This window comes from Typopeltis vanoorti, chromosome 3, assembly GCF_054136105.1.
Source record: "Typopeltis vanoorti isolate ZY-2024b chromosome 3, IOZ_Tvanoo_1.0, whole genome shotgun sequence".
Taxonomy (NCBI): Eukaryota; Metazoa; Arthropoda; class Arachnida; order Uropygi; family Thelyphonidae; genus Typopeltis; species Typopeltis vanoorti.
The window spans coordinates 12019918-12036267 of NC_143551.1; the positions used below are offsets into that span (position 1 = coordinate 12019918).

At 35.5% G+C, this 16350-nt stretch overlaps 1 protein-coding gene across 8 annotated transcripts in view; it reads right to left on the reverse strand.

Moving 5' to 3' along the window:
* Positions 1–16350, reverse strand: part of Rint1 (RAD50 interactor 1) — a 221506-nt gene that overhangs the window by 157446 nt on the left and 47710 nt on the right. For all 8 annotated transcript variants that reach the window (XM_090390551.1, XM_090390554.1, XM_090390556.1 and 5 more), the window contains exon 6: positions 5942–6083. In XM_090390551.1, the coding sequence (XP_090246677.1) occupies positions 5942–6083 (142 nt within the window). The remainder of the gene's footprint in view (positions 1–5941; positions 6084–16350) is intronic.

Consider the following 16350-nt stretch of genomic DNA (forward strand, 5'->3'; position numbering starts at 1 on the left):
TTTGAAACATTGAAAAGCAGCTGATGATATTTAACCAGAAATGCTTAAGTATGGAGAAATACGTGTGTCATGTCTCAATAAATTCTTCATTACTATTAAGAATAATAATAATAATGTAAACTTAATCATGTAGTACTGTCATAGTAGCCTGAACACCTCTTGAGTGTACATATCAGGAAATTGATGATGATGAGGGACCGTGTAGCAAAGATTTGCAAATACAACTCAAAAGATAATTGTAATTATCTTTTAAAGATAATTGCAATTACATGTAAAGATAAGGATGTCATTTTGCCCCTTTACAGGCCTTGATAAGACCTTACTTGGACTACTGTGTGCAGGTCTGGTCTCTTGGTTTCTGTTGTGATTCTGATATATTGGAGAGAGTGCAAAGGAAAGTGTTAAAAATGATATCAGGATTATGGAATACTGATTATGAAGACAGATTGAGATTTGTAGACTGCAGACACTAGCAAAAAGGAGAAAGAGGGGTGATATGATTGAGAATTACAAACTTCTGAAAGGGTCTTACAGGATTTCAGTTGATGGAATTTTTCAATTTATGGAGGGAAAGGACAAGAGGGCATCCTTGGAAGCTGAGAATGAATGTCGCTAAGACAGGGGTGAGGGCTAAATTTTTCTCTCATAGGGTAGTGCATGATTGGAATGGATTGCCATTAGATGTTGTGAGTGCAAACAGTATGAATGAATTCAAGAATAAGTATGATAGCTGAGAGTTTATTTTTCACTTGGTTAGACTATAATAAGTTTAGTTTAATCCTTTATCCAAGTGTGAGCAAACAAAGTTTGCGCCTGAAAGTATCTTCAGGTGCAAACTCTTTCTCCACCTTTGCAACGAGTTGCCTGGTGTTGCACTACCTTACCCCAGTCCTGAAGATACTTTCAGGCGCAAACTTTGTTTGCTCACACTTGGATAAAGGATTAAACTAAACTTATTAAAGTATGATAACTGGTGTGTGTAGTATGTGGCCTCCCTCAACGAGTCCCTGACTCCCTGAAGGTCTCTCTTAATAATAATGATGATGACGACGACGCATGAAATTAATCAACTTCCCTTAAAAAGTAGTATCTTCCAATACACAGACGACACAGTCATAGTGTCTATTCAATATGATGTAAACAATATAATCAACATGACATTAATCTGGTCATCACCAATGAGCTAAATGAAAACTGCATACAGATAAACACTGAAAAAAACCAAATGGTATTCAAAAATCTCCAGACCTAACCCATAGAAACTAATGAGCTCACTATCCAACATCCATTCCCAATACATAAAGCACTGATTCTGTTAAAACCAAAAATATCACACAGGTGAAAACAACGTTACCTCAGACTTCACCTTGATGTTGATCTAAGCTGGCATAGCCATATAAATGATCTGCACAACAAACTTAAGATAACAGCAAGCAAACTATACTGATTAAAAGACATTGCTCCTACATACACGAAACATCTTAAGATATACAATTACTACACAAATTATAATCATTGCAATATAAAATAATAAAAAAAAATTATATTTTCAGAACAAATAGAAAAATTCCACATTCGTGAGACCGCAATGACAGAACACAAAATTTTTAATGTTAAACACTTAGGCTACTAACAGTCATGCTAAAATATTACTTCAGTTCAAACTACAGAATAATCAGAACAAAGCATATCAGATAACAAGACCACAATCAATAAACTACATAACATACTCATATAAGTATAATCATCACAGAAAAGCCAACCAGAGCTTCTATGTATCTGATATGATCAACAAACTGCCATTCAATAAGAGAAATATAGGGACCTAGAGAGAGCTGAAAGGGGTGCTACGATATTATAGGGAAATGGAAAATTAGAGGGAAATTACTAAAAAAAAATAAAAAAATAAAAATAATGAAGTTCTTTCAAGCACCAATACAAGTACACAAACATGCCCTATCTAGCATTTCCTCCTCTTCAAAAAAAGTTAAATTGAACATATGCAGGTGTGTACCCATGTCTGTGTATGCTCCACTTGCTTCTACCAGCTAACCAAAAAAAAATAAATAAATAAACACACATATATTTTATATACACAAGGGGTGTTCTAAAAAAGACCAAACTTTTTAAATAGTGTGCCAACTGATACATAGAACATGCTGCAGCTACTGAGCACACCTAGCAGCAGGTTTTGACAACAAACTGTCATTTGCCTGTTATGAGCATTAGTTGTTGAGTTACATTCGCTAAAGTGAGCACATGCATAAGCTATCCATCGGATTAGTGACAAAGTGACAATGAAAGAACTTGAAGAAAAATGTGTGTGTGAAATTTTGCTGCAAACTTGGTAAAAAATTTTACAGAGACATTTCGGTTGCTTAACTAAGCATACGGGGAAAACTGTATGAGCTGACACAGTGTGCTATGAGTGGTTTAAGCATTTTAAAACAGTCAGAACATTGGTTGGTGAAGATTCCAAGCTTGGACGACCTTCCACATCAACAGAAGACAACCATGTCAAGAGAGTTTGTGCTGTGATTCATGGAAATTTTGTTTAACTGTCCGAGAAGTTGCTTACAAAGTGGGCAACAGCATAGGATCTTGCCATCAAATTTTGACTGAAAAACTTCAGATGCGTCACATCAGTGCAAAATTCGTGCTGTGCTCGTTGACTGATGATCAGAAAGAGAACTGTGTTGAAATCAGTCAGGAACTGCTTGCCAATACAAATGATAATGAAAACTTTCAGCAGACTTTTTCCTGTTTCCTAACCTTCCACATCAACAGAAGACAACCATGTCAAGAGAGTTTGTGCTGTGATTCATGGAAATTTTTGTTTAACTGTCCGAGAAGTTGCTTACAAAGTGGGCAACAGCATAGGATCTTGCCATCAAATTTTGACTGAAAAACTTCAGATGCGTCACATCAGTGCAAAATTCGTGCCGTGCTCGTTGACTGATGATCAGAAAGAGAACTGTGTTGAAATCAGTCAGGAACTGCTTGCCAATACAAATGATAATGAAAACTTTCAGCAGACTTTTTCCTGTTTCCTAAACTTAAACCACCTTTGAAAGGATGTTGTTTCCAAACCATAGAGGAGATTCGGAAAAATGCAATAAGAGAATTACGCTCCATCACAGAAAGTGCATTCTAGGAAGCATTTCAACAATGGAAGAAACGCTGGGAATGGTATATTGCCAGTAGAGGGAACTATCGTATTTTTCAATAGATAACATGCAAGTTATCTATACAAAAAAGTGTAAATTCGTTAAAAATGAACATGTGCGGTATACATTTGAAAGGTATGAGAGGTAAATCAAATGTAATAACAAAACTAAGGTAGAAGTATTACTTAATATTTATTGAACATTACACTATTCAAATCCAAAAAATTCTTCATCAGACTCAATATTGAAAGAATCAATTGTGTTAAAAATTTCGTTTGGTATTTCTTCAACTTCATAATCATTGTCACCAGACACCACCGCATTCCCTTGTGCTTTAATGAAACCATTTCTAAAACAGTTTTCACTTACAGCAGCCCAACTTTCTACAATAAACGTAACTACATCTTTATATGATGTTCTTTTCATCTGCCCTGTTCTGTTATATTCATGGATGCCATTCATCATCTAATCTTCCTTAGCCCACAAACTGTCTTTGAATGGTTTATTTACTGCAAGATCAAGGGGTTGGAGTTTTTTTTTGTTAAACTACCTGGAATGATGGCCAATTTGGAATACAGTAGAACCTCGGTTGTCAAACGACTCTCATCTCAAACAAATCGGTTCCTGAACACATTTTCTGAACAAAAAACACACCAGTTTACGAACACAATCTCGGTTCCCGAACAGGCAAACCGGCAACCACGTGCTCTGCAGGTTGAGATTACTGCAGGAGAGCGTCAGTTACGTCGTAGTCTCCACTCAGTGCAGACATCTGCTGGAATTTCTGAAGAATTAATTAATTTAAGAGACTATTATATATAATTATAAGGTGCCTCCATGGAGTCAAAAGACTCATCGTGGGAGACCCAACATTGACATACTAACCATTATTCACACAATACCTGCCCTACTTCCCCTTAAACTCATTCGCATTCTTGAATTTGCAGTGCCTTTTCTTGATTTTCTTATGTATTTTGTGGGGTTTTTTTTTATAAATTATTATTAAATAAGCCACCGTGGGGCTGAAGAAGGATAGTGATAGCAGCAAAGTGAAAAGAAAGTTGTTAGAACCACGATAGAGATAAAAAAAGAAATCATATCCAAACATGAAAATGGCGTTTGTATCTTGGATCTTGCTATGCAGTTCGGTATGGCGAAATCCACGATCCATGCAATACTCAAAAATAAAGAGGCGATTAATTTTCGTCTATATTTTATCTATTTATTGTGTTCATTCTTTTTGTGTAAGATTCTATGCATTTTCATTGTTTTTATATACGATTTTATGCATGAAGTAAAAAAAGTTATAAAGGTTTAAATAAGCAATCATCTAGGTTTCGGGAACAGATTAATCCATTTTACATTAATTCGTAAGGGAAAATGGTTTCAGTTTTGAAACAAATCGGTTTCCTAACGGCCTTTAGGAATGAATTATGTTCGACAACCGAGGTTCAACTGTACTTACAACTGTTTTAACTTCTGCTGTCGTGTGCCCTACAGAATTCCTCCTTCCTCTGTCTGTACTTCCTAACTCTACTGTTAGTTGGCACATGCGCATTATCCAAACATCAAAAGGAGTGATGAAAATGTTGGGGGTGCGCATTATACATTAGGTGCACGTTATCTAAAGAAAAATATAGTACTTTGAAGGGGACAGTGCTTAAAGTGCTTAAAATGTTGTAAAATGAACAAAAAAGTCTTTATAGCAAAGGTTTGGTCTTTTTTTTTTAACATGCCTTGTATGTATATATTTTATATGCAGAGATATAAAACAGTTAAATCAATGCCTGCTTGTTGTGGACACTTGCTTGAATAAGCTTAGCATAAAGCTTAAAGGAAAACAGCAGAAATGTAACCAGAACAAACAAATAAATAAGTGCAGTGTCAGCAGTGAAAAAATTAATTATGGATATTTATCAAAAACGAATGTTCTCGGTATCTTGTACTGAACAGTAAATGTTATATAAAGTTTTCACTGTACATATGAAAATACTCTATAAGATAATTAGATTTATCCTTTGCTAGCTGCAAATTTTGAATATTATGTATAAAAATTTTTCAAGCCAGCCTTTGCTAGCTGCGAATTTTGAATATCATGTATAAAAATTATTATTACTATCATTACTATCATCTCATTGATTATCCACATTCAACCTTTTCTGTGTAATTATCTTAAGATACCTCTTCCAGTTTGATTCTGTGGCATGTTTGGAGTGCATGGTCTGATAGGTCTGTTTTACCATTTACCATTATATACCTCCACTATGGTAAAACAGGCCTATCAGACCACGCACTCCAAAATATGCCACGGAAAGGCACCAAGTCCCTACACCACACCAAAACCTGTTTTGAAAGAAAATTCAAAGAAGCTTGTGAAATGCTGAAATATTATCCAAACTTTAACAAAAATGATGGATTAATCATTCCAAGCATGTGGAGGACCCATCTGCAACCCTTATAAGAACCAGAACAAGCCCAGAAGAAATCTCAATACGAGAGGACTTGAGAAACATTTAATGAAGTTCCGTTTTTATTTTATTTTATTTTACTTATTTTTTTCTACAAGAGGTCAGGCTAGGGTAAAAGATTAACAAACATTTAGATTCATTTTATTTTTGTATAGTGCAGTGTCATGTAGCTTGTATCTTATACATATGTATTTTTCTTGATGATGACCTCATCAAGAAAAAGGTTCGAAAGGTCGAATGTTAAGTAAAGAGAATTAAAAAGTATTTTAAATCAGTGTAGTTCATAAATGTCTTTAAAATACTTACTTTATCTAAACGATTTGTCTGTTTCTTTGTCATAAAATGAAAGACAAACCTCTTCTGTAAAGGCTGCAACATTATTTGAAATGGAAGAATGAAGAAACGTACATCCTCCTCCTCCCCAGGAGAAAATTTAATAAGCTCATTACTATTAACTTAATAAGGTCAATTATTGAAAATAGTATTTCATCAGAAAAAATTAACATCAGAATTTTAATAATTGAGTTTTTCTGAAAATAATATACTGCCTTTTGCAATGTTGTGAAGACTATAATCATGATACAAAATTAAAAACCAAGAATATCTTTCTTTTTTTTTATTGATATATATATATTTACAGAGTAATTGACTCGGTTAAATGACATGTTTATTAAGTGACTTAAACACCGAGACAAAATACGAGAGATTTAATAAGGTTTCACCATTAGTTTCATCGGAAATGCCAACTTCGTCAGGTGAATAACAGTAGCATGGAGAAAACATCTTAAAAATATACTGTACTTTATATTCTTGTAAATTCTGTTTTGTCTAAAGTACAATATATTTTTAAGATGTTGTTTTCTCCATGGTACTGTATTCACCTGATTAAATCTTTTGTATTTTTTCTCGATGTTTAAGTCAGTTAATAATTTTAAACATATATATACACTATCTACCAATAACTGTCCAGACACTTTAACAATTTACAATTGATACCAGCAGATGAACCCTAATATTGTCAGGTGTGTCCACCTTTAGCTTTGATCACCTGATGCAACCTTCGATGGATGCTCTCCACCAATGTGCAGCAGACAGGTGGAATTTGTCTCCATTCCTCCATCAAAGCAGCACTGAGTTCAGAGACAGATCAAGAACATGCTGCTTTGCACCTCAATCGCTGCTCCAATTCATCCCACAGATGTTCGATGGGGGTTGAGACCAGGACTCTGCATAGGCCAGGGCATTCATTTAACAACCATCTCTTCATACCATTCCATAGCAGCTGCAGCTTTGTGGCATGGGGAATTGTAATCTTGATAGTAACACGGATCCATTCCATAAAAACTGCATGGTGTAGGCAGCATCTGATTATCCAGAATATCAAGATACTGAGCTGCCATCATAAAACCACATGGAAATAACACGCTGTGGTAACAAGCAGTACTGTGGCACCACAGCATGTTGTACCCACAGTAAAGTTTGATAGTGGAGGAGTAATGGTGTGTGGGATGCATTCAGCTGGTTTGGAGTAGGACCACTGGTCTTTTGCTGTGGTTCTATGAAGACAGCTCAGTACCTTGATATTCTGAATAATCAGACTGGAAACAGGTGAACCTTGATTCATTGCTCTAGAGTACCGTGTTCCACTGGTCATTGTCCAGTTCTCATGCTCTTTGCACCAGGCCAGACAAGCCGCCTTGTTTGTTATTATGTTTAGCTTGTGTGCAGCTGCTGTTTCTTGGAAATCCAGTTAATGGAGTTCTTTTCATACAATATTAGTGCTCACTAGAGTGTTACTGGTACTCTGGAACTCACCACATTTGATCTGTGCCAATTGTAGCCATTTTTTGTATGCCACCCATTTTAATACCCTTCCGTCCCTGAGAGTCATGTTTGGCGGCAACCACTGTGGGTATTTTCCTGCACTAGTGATGTCAGTATGTCTCCATTTGTTTATCACATTGCCAACTGTTGATTTTGGATGCTCCAGTTGAGTGGCAATGGCACGTTTGGACATACCACCAATGGGACAGCCCACGATGACAACTCTCTCAAAGTCACTGAGTTCATGTCATGTTGCCATACCACTATATTCAACTTCTATGATGAAATACTGCTTCTTACTATCTGTACATCAATTTTTATGTTATTAATAAACCTGGAATGTTCCACAACTTCAAATAACAGGGGTGTCCAGACAATTATGATAGACAGTGTATATACATAACATCCTATTACATAGGATTTCTTCACATGTAAACATACAAACTAGTATGCAAACAGTAAAGACTAACAAAGGTGACAACCACTAACTATGTAGACTGATGTTTTTTTTAAATATTACTAATTGTGCATTGCACTGTTCTGCACATTGTGTGTTTGTGCATTCGACTAATGATGGCTATGATTATTCAGACAAGTTGATACTTGTGTTTATATTTAGATGTTTAGGATTTAATGCCATTTCAAAATTCCCAAATTTTTCTCTAGGTATGTCATAGCAATAGCAATAATTGACAGTTTAATTTATCCCATAACACTTGATGTCTCATTGCCAAAGCATCTTGTGGGTTAGATAAAGAAATGTGTGTGTGTGTGTGTGCGCGTGCAGTGGTGAGCTATAAGGGGCTCGTGCAAGCCCTTTGTTAAATTTTTCTCAAATTTGCAAGCCCCTTGTTCTTCTTGTTTACTTTTTTATTTTTTTTTGAAACATATTAAGTGACAAACTCATATGGTAACCTAACAAAAATTAGGCTATTCAGCAGTGTATAGATTATTTGGAATTATTGTTTCAACTCCTCTATAACGAATGCACCCCAAGTTTGAAAATAAAATAAGCATATGCACTATCTTTACCCTTCTCCCTTCTGGTAGCCAATCGTATGGTAAAACCAGTAGCCAATCAAATGTTTTATAAAAGTTTATAAAAGATTTCATTCTTATTATATTTTGATAGTTAAAAATCGTTTTTCTTATATAAGATAAATGAACACAGTTGATTGTGTGCAAATATTTCATGTTTCAATCATGAAATATGTGTTTAAAAATTATAGCCTTTAGAGGGTGATTGTCCTCTCATACTTTTTGATTGGAATTTGTACACAAGCTGTATTAATAAAAAAGTTTTTCTGTGAAATACAGCTTTTTTTTTTTTTTTTTTGCTCGATGATGTGAGCACTTTGTTAAAATTTCCATAACTCCACTGTGTGTGTGTGTGTGTGTGTGTGTGTGTGCGTGCGTGCGTGCGTGCGTACACACACACACACATATATATGTTAAAAGAATTAAATGACTAAAGACTGAGATTAGCATAAAAGGTTTTAATCGCACAACTAGTTTCATCTAAACATAGACTTTTTCAGGTGAAAAAACATATAGGAATCCCAGTAAGGAACTGAATCTGAACAGTATTAAAAAATGCAACAAAAAAAACATTGTAGAAACTAAAGCCTAGATGAATTTAAAAAAGAAGCACCTCCAACTGTATTATTAGGCACATGCGTACATCCACGATCTCGTGCATGACAGTAATGAATAGCAGAGCTTTGGCAGTCTGATAAGTTATTGCTTAAATTACTATTGATGTGAACAGGGTTTAGGATTATTTCTCTTGACTCCAAAATTTTTCTTTCTATCTCATCATAACAACGGTGAAGATTGTTAGGCTTTTCCCAGAGTACTGGATGTGGGAGGCTCTCCTTGTTCGAATTAGCTGAAAACAGGACATGGGTAGATAAGGCGCTGGCTTGAGTTCTTTTGTAGTTGATATCTCTTTGGTGTTCTTCAACACAAAGTTCAATTGATTTTTCTGTCTGTCCAAAGTAAGGTTTACAACAACTGCAGAAAATTTGATAAACTCCAGGATATTTGAGACCATTCTGATTAGTCTTTGCTCGACTGAGAAGGGAACGTAGCTTAGGCAATGTTGTGAAGGTCAAAATGTTAAATTTTCTTAAGATTTTTGCTAATTTTGGAGAGATAGAACTGATGTAAGGAACAGAAATGCTGTGTGTGTGTGTGTGTGTGTGTGTGTGTGTGTGTGTGTGTGTGTGTGTGTGTGTGTGTGTGTGTGTGTGTGTGTGTGTGTGTGTGTGTGTGCACACGCACACACAGGTATCCCTTGATTAATGCAATTAATTAATCCCTCGATGTTACGGCATATAACAAAATCGCATTAATCAAATATAATAATTAACAGTAAAAATTACAATTCATTCATGATCGATTACTGTATTAATATATTCGTTTTATACGGTACTATTTTAGGAAAGATAAAAAAATGCAGAGTAAATGTTTAATAAATGCTTGTACCTACATTAGTTACTGCAATTTTCATCAAAAAAAAATTTATAAAAGTCGTTTGAACAGTTTTAATTTTTTTTTCTTATCAGTATAAATTCTACAATAACAAGCAAAATGACTCTCTAGACCTTAGCAAACAATGCTTAAGTGATTCTCAACTGCAAAATATTCCATCCAGTTCTTTGACTGTTATCTTCTTTGGAGCTACATCTTCGCATTCCATTTGTTCATTGTCTTCATATTCACATTGTTGTTCAATTTTAAGAAGATCGTTGTCACTGAAATCTTTTGAATTTGAATCCAATAATTCTTTAACATCTTCTGCATCAACATCATCAAAAACCAAAGTCTTCACCAATTGCAACATTTCTTCAACCACATTGTTCACAGGATTTTGAAAACCATCTAAGTCATTAGCGCATTCTGGCAAAAGGTTTTTCCAAACAGCTCTCATGCAGCTAGAAGACACTCGCTTCAGCAAGTCATGAATGTTTACAATTGTGTGTTTCAAGCTAAAATTTTTCCAAAATTTTTGGTGCGTAATCGCATTCTCTCCCATTGTTGTTTCCACTTCCTTTGAGAATGTCTTTTTAAGAAAACAGGGTTTGAAAGTTCCAATGACGCCCATGTCCATGGGTTGTAGCCATGATGTTGTATTTGCCGAAAAAAATAAAACTTGCACATTTTCACACAGATCATTAAGAAAATTTGGATGACCAGGTGCATTATCTAAAAGCAAAAAGCTTTGAAAGCTAAATTATTTCTCTTGCAATAAGCTTCAACTGCCAGACAAAAATAAGACAAACCAATCTTCAAATAGGCTTTGGGTAACCCAAGCCTTCTGATTCACCCACCAAATTACAGGTAAAGCATTCTTGTTACATCCTTTTAAGGTCCTTGGGTTCTGTGTTCGATTGACAAGCAGAGCAGCAGCTTCAATTTAAAATCTCCATTAGCATTCCCTCCAAGCATAGTAGTTAAACGATCTTTTGATACTTGATAGCCAGGCTGTGCTGCTTCTTTTTTTTGATATAAAAGTTCTAGACAGCATTTTTTTCCGATAGAGGCCAGTTTCATCTCATCTCATCTCCCTTATACCCTCTTTTACCTTGCGGTGTCGAGGGTCCATTGATCATCGGACATCACTCCGTTTACAGGATAAGGTGGTCAGCCCTATGCCCCGTAGTGTTGAGTTCTCAAGGCCAGTTTGCCTGCTTTGCGGGATGAAAAACCCCAGAATAAACTGGGGAAAAAACCCTGCTGTCCACGCCCAAGACTGGCTAACTTGGCTATGGCTGAGGAAGATCCTTCAGCTCCTCACGTCACCGACAGGAATCGAACCTAGGACACTCCTTTCCCAGGCATATGGTTGCGAAGCGCATAGCCACTAGGCTAACCGCGTGGACAAGTTTCATCTACACTGAAAATTTGACGGTAATCGTAATCATTTTCTCTGATAATTTTCTGCAGCTCAGCAGAAAATGTAGATCGATATCATCATTATCGGAACTTGCAGCTTCACCTGTCATTTTCACATTCTTTAGTCCAGCCGTAGATTTAAAATTTTCAAGCCAACCTTTGCTAGCTGCGAATTTTGAATTGTCTTCTTTATATTTAGTCTCTTTCTTTAAGTCTTGAAAAGACTTAAAAAGAGGGTTCTTAAGGGTCAAAGCTTTATAACTGAGAGGAGACCTCCGCATAGCCTTTAAAGGAATCCGGAGAACGTACCATGGCTTCTGACCTAATGTCCAATCCTCAGCTTCTTGTGGTGCACCCTGTTGGGTATCTACTTGGATACTGAACAAACGGAAATGGGCTGGCAATATGGGATTTAGCCGACCAAATTGTATTCTTATTGGTTAAACCAAAATAAAAAATGATGGTACAACATGACAAAATTTCATGCCAGCTGGGGCATCGCCCGGTTAAATAAGGCCCCCCGTTGTTTTTACCAGGAAACAAGGACGAACAGCGAAAAGTCAGCTACTGGAACAAATCTGAAAATACACCCCAACTCAACATCACCAGAGTTAAATATCGGTACTATCAACATAAGAAGCCTGAATGGCAAAGAAATGGAACTCGCTAAGGAATTAGATAAGTACCAGATCGATATAATAGGATAGGGGTGACTGAAACAAAAAAGACAAAAATTGGTGAGATCTTTCTGAGCAATAAATACAAAAGGTTATACTCAGGCAATGACAGTCAAGGAAAACAAGGAGTAGCCATAGTATTCAACACTAAATACGAGGCAAATCTTCTTGAATGGCATGCAATCTCAAGTAGAGTGATGTGGGCAAACATCAGAATGGATAACTGGATAATGAGACTTACTTGTGTCTATGGTCCCACAGAAGGTTTTACTAAGGTAGAAGTGGAGGAATTTTTTGAGGTTTCAGAGAAAGCAACTGACACAAAGAAAAAGGAAAAGTTGGTCCTTGCTGGGAATCTAAATAGCAGAGACATACAAAAATATTTTGGGAAAATTTGGAGAAAAGAGCAAAGCTAATAATAATGGCAAATATCTGTTGGATTTCTACTGAGGACATGGACTGGTTATTACTAACACCATGTTCCAACATAAAAATGTGCACAAATTCACATGGAGAGAAGAGGCAAGGAATAAGAAAAGTCTCATTGACTATGTTATTGTTGATAGTGATGTTTTCTCCCTCGTGCAGGACACCAGAGTGTATAGAGGATTTGAAATTGGAAGTGATCACTATTTAGTCTAGAGTAGGATAAAATTGAATTTCATATTAAAAAGAATGATATGTAAGAAAGTTTTAAAGCGAATAAAAGTTGAGCAGCTCTCAGATGTGAACTGTAGACTAAAATACACAAAGATTATTGAAAAAAAAATGAAGGAGTTTGAGAACAGGAATCAAACCCTGGAGATTCAGTGGCAAGCCTTGAAGAAAGCCCTGATTGATTCAGCTAGAGAGGCATGTGGTGAAGTTGTCTACAAGGATATAAAAATCAGAACTCCATGGTGGACACAGGAAGTTAAAGAGGCAGTGAAGGAAAAGAAGAAAGCATAATAAAAGTTCCTGGCAAATAAGGCGACTTGTGCTCTTAGAGAATGCAGAGACAAATGCGAGAATGCTAAACATTGTGTAAAACTATCTAAACAAAAGTCATGGGAGGACATTGGCAAGAATATAGAAAATAAATATCAAGATGAGGGTAAGATATTCTGAAGGTTGTTGAAGAAGCTTCGGAATGAAGGAAAGAATGCTGTAAAACGAGTTAGAGATGATAAAGGTGACATGAAAACGAGAGAAAAAGATATCCTTGAAGTATGGAGTAATTACTTTGAAAAACTGCTTAATGAAACAAGCAGTGATGACAGCACAGTGGTAAAAAACACTGACCAGGCATGCAGTCAGGAATACATATCCATACTTGAAGTAGAAAAAGCGATCAAAGGCTTGAAATGTGGAAAGGCAGCAGGAATAGTTGATATTCGACTAGAAATGCTGAAGTATGGTGGTATAAGTCTTACAGTGGCTGCACTGCATAGTTCAGAAAGCCTGGACAGAGGGACGAATTCCCGATGATTGGAGTAGAGCTATCATAGTACCCATATATAAAAAGGGAAATAAAACTGAATGTGAGAATTAGAGAGGTATTTCCCTACTGAGTGTTCCTGGCAAGATCTATGCAAGTATACTTGAGAAACGGCTGAGAAGAATTGTGGAAGAAAAGCTTGGTGAAGAACAAGCTGGATTCAGGCCAAATAGAGGCTGTCAGGATCAGATCTTCAATTTACGACAAATAGTCGAGAAAGCATTGGAATATAACAAAGATCTGTATTTAAGTTTTGTCGATTTGGAAAAGGCATATGACAAGGTACCAAGAGAGAAGCTATTCAGTACGCTGCAGTTATATGGTGTCAATGGGGCATTATATCAAGCAATACTTAGTCTTTATTTGAGTGGCAAGTCAGCAGTTAGAATTGAAGGAAGTACAGGAAGATGGTTTAATGTTAAATCTGGTGTGAGACAAAATGTACATTATCCCCTCTGTTATTCATTATCTATATGGATCACATTATGAAGGAAAGTGATATTAAACACGATATCAAAATTGGAGATGTTAATGTCAGCTCTTTGCTTTATGTGGATAATGTTATACTTCTAAATAAATCTGCTACAAGTCTGCAAGATTCTCTGACTAAATTGAATAACTGTTGTAATAGATATGGTGTGAAGGTCAGCAATAAAAAGACAAAGACAACGAAAATAGGTAGAATCATTGAAAATGTCAACTGTGTTTTGAAAGGAGAACCTGTGGAACAAGTAAAACATTTCAGCTACTTAGGCACAATTTTTACTGAAGATGGTAAATAAAATATAGAAATAGACAACAGAATCAGCAAAGCTGGTATGGTGGGAAGTCAATTGAATAAATTCATATGGAATAAGAGAGAAATTAGTCGGAACACTAAATTAGCTGTATACAAGACAGTGTTCAAACCAGTTTTAATCTTATGGATCTGAGAACTGGGTCAGAAGTAAAACACTTGACCAAAGACTAGAGACCGCAGATATGAGAGTCCTTTGAAAGATTAGAGGCATGAACAGATGGCATCAATGGCAATATCATATTAAAAACGAGGATATTAGGAAAGAACTTGGCATTGTCAGCATCCAGGAATGCGTTAGCAGAGCTAATCTCAGGTGGTATGGTCACTTAAACAGAATGGGCGAAGAAAGATTAGCAAAACAAGTGTTCTCTGCCAGGTTGGCAGCAAAACGACCCACAGGTAGACCAAGATATAGGTGGAGTGATACGGTACAAAGTGCCTAAGACGACAGAAATATAAGATCTGATAATGTTGGAGTCTTGACAAGTAACAGACTGATTTGGAGGAAAATTGTAGATAGGAAGTTAGTAATGATATAATTTTTTTCATGTAGTCCTATCATATCCTGTACACTCCTTGAGGGTACATGGCAGGAATTTGATGATGATGATGAAGTCTTGAAAAGAGGCTTAGAGCTTTGGCTGCGATATTATAGGCACTAACTGGAATTCTCTTTTGATTGCAGTCTTCCAGCCAAATAATCAACAGATCTTCCATTTCAACCATTATAGCACTTCAGTTACATGTGCATTGCATACTTGCAGTTAGATGCATCTTTATCTTGCTTGCAATAGTCATCAGCTTTGAATAAAATCATCTGCATTGTAGGCTCATTAAAACCAAATTCGCTTGCAATCTTACTTTTACTTTCACCATGTTTCATCATCATAGTCAGGGAATCTTGCAGATTTGTAACGGTTTTATTTAGAAGTATAATATCATCTGCATAAAGCAAAGAACTGAGATTAATATCTCTAATTTTGACATCAGATTTAATACTACTTTCCTTCATAATATGATCCATATAGATAATGAATAACAGAGGGGATAATGTACATCTTGCCTGACACCAGATTTAACATTAAACCATCTTTCTGTACTTCCTTCAATTCTAACTGCTGACTTACAACTCAAAGAGTATTGCTCGATATAATGCCTCACTGACACCATATAACTGTAGCATATTGAATAGCTTCTCTCTTAGTACCTTGTCATATGCCTTTTTCAGATCTATAAAACTTAAATACAGATCTTTGTTATATTTTTTTTTATCTTTTGCTGTAATATTTCATAAATAAACATATAAAAACTTGTTTGAAATTTTTCATGGCCTATTTCTATCAAGCTGGAATCAAGTACAATAATTTACCTATAAGTTTGAATAGTGCAAATTGAAATAATGCAACCACTTAATGGAATTTATTATCCACACTAATCGAGACCTACCCATATATACTTTACAGTACATTTATTATAATTTCATCAAAAAAAAGCAATTATACTAAATACATTTTACATTAATACAAAATTAAGGTGGAATGCATTTCTGAACATTATAAAAAAAAATAAAAATAGCAAATGTTCGGCATTGGTGAGTATCCCAAAAAGAGTTCTCAAATGTTCGTGCTCATATTTATTGCATTCAAATATCTAGCCACAGCACAGGAATGCAGCAGCATAGCTTTAAAAACTTTTTATGTGCAGTTTATTACCCTTTTATATATGATTATGAGTGAGAAAATGAAATGTAAAGGAGGCGAAGGACCTAAGAAAGATGAATGGTTAACAACTGAACAAGCACTTAAAATTATAAAGCGCAATAAGTGGAGTTCCAATTAGTACTGAAATTAATATTTTCTTTAAGTTACTGCATAAATAAAAGAATAAGCAAGATTAGTATGTTGGAAACCAGTTAAATAAATTTATATTGAGCAAAACGGAAGTCAGCAAACAAACTAAGATAGCAATACAAAAAAAAAAACAATTCCACAGTAATAACTTTTAATTAATAAAGGTACAAATATTTCGGGAATATAACAAA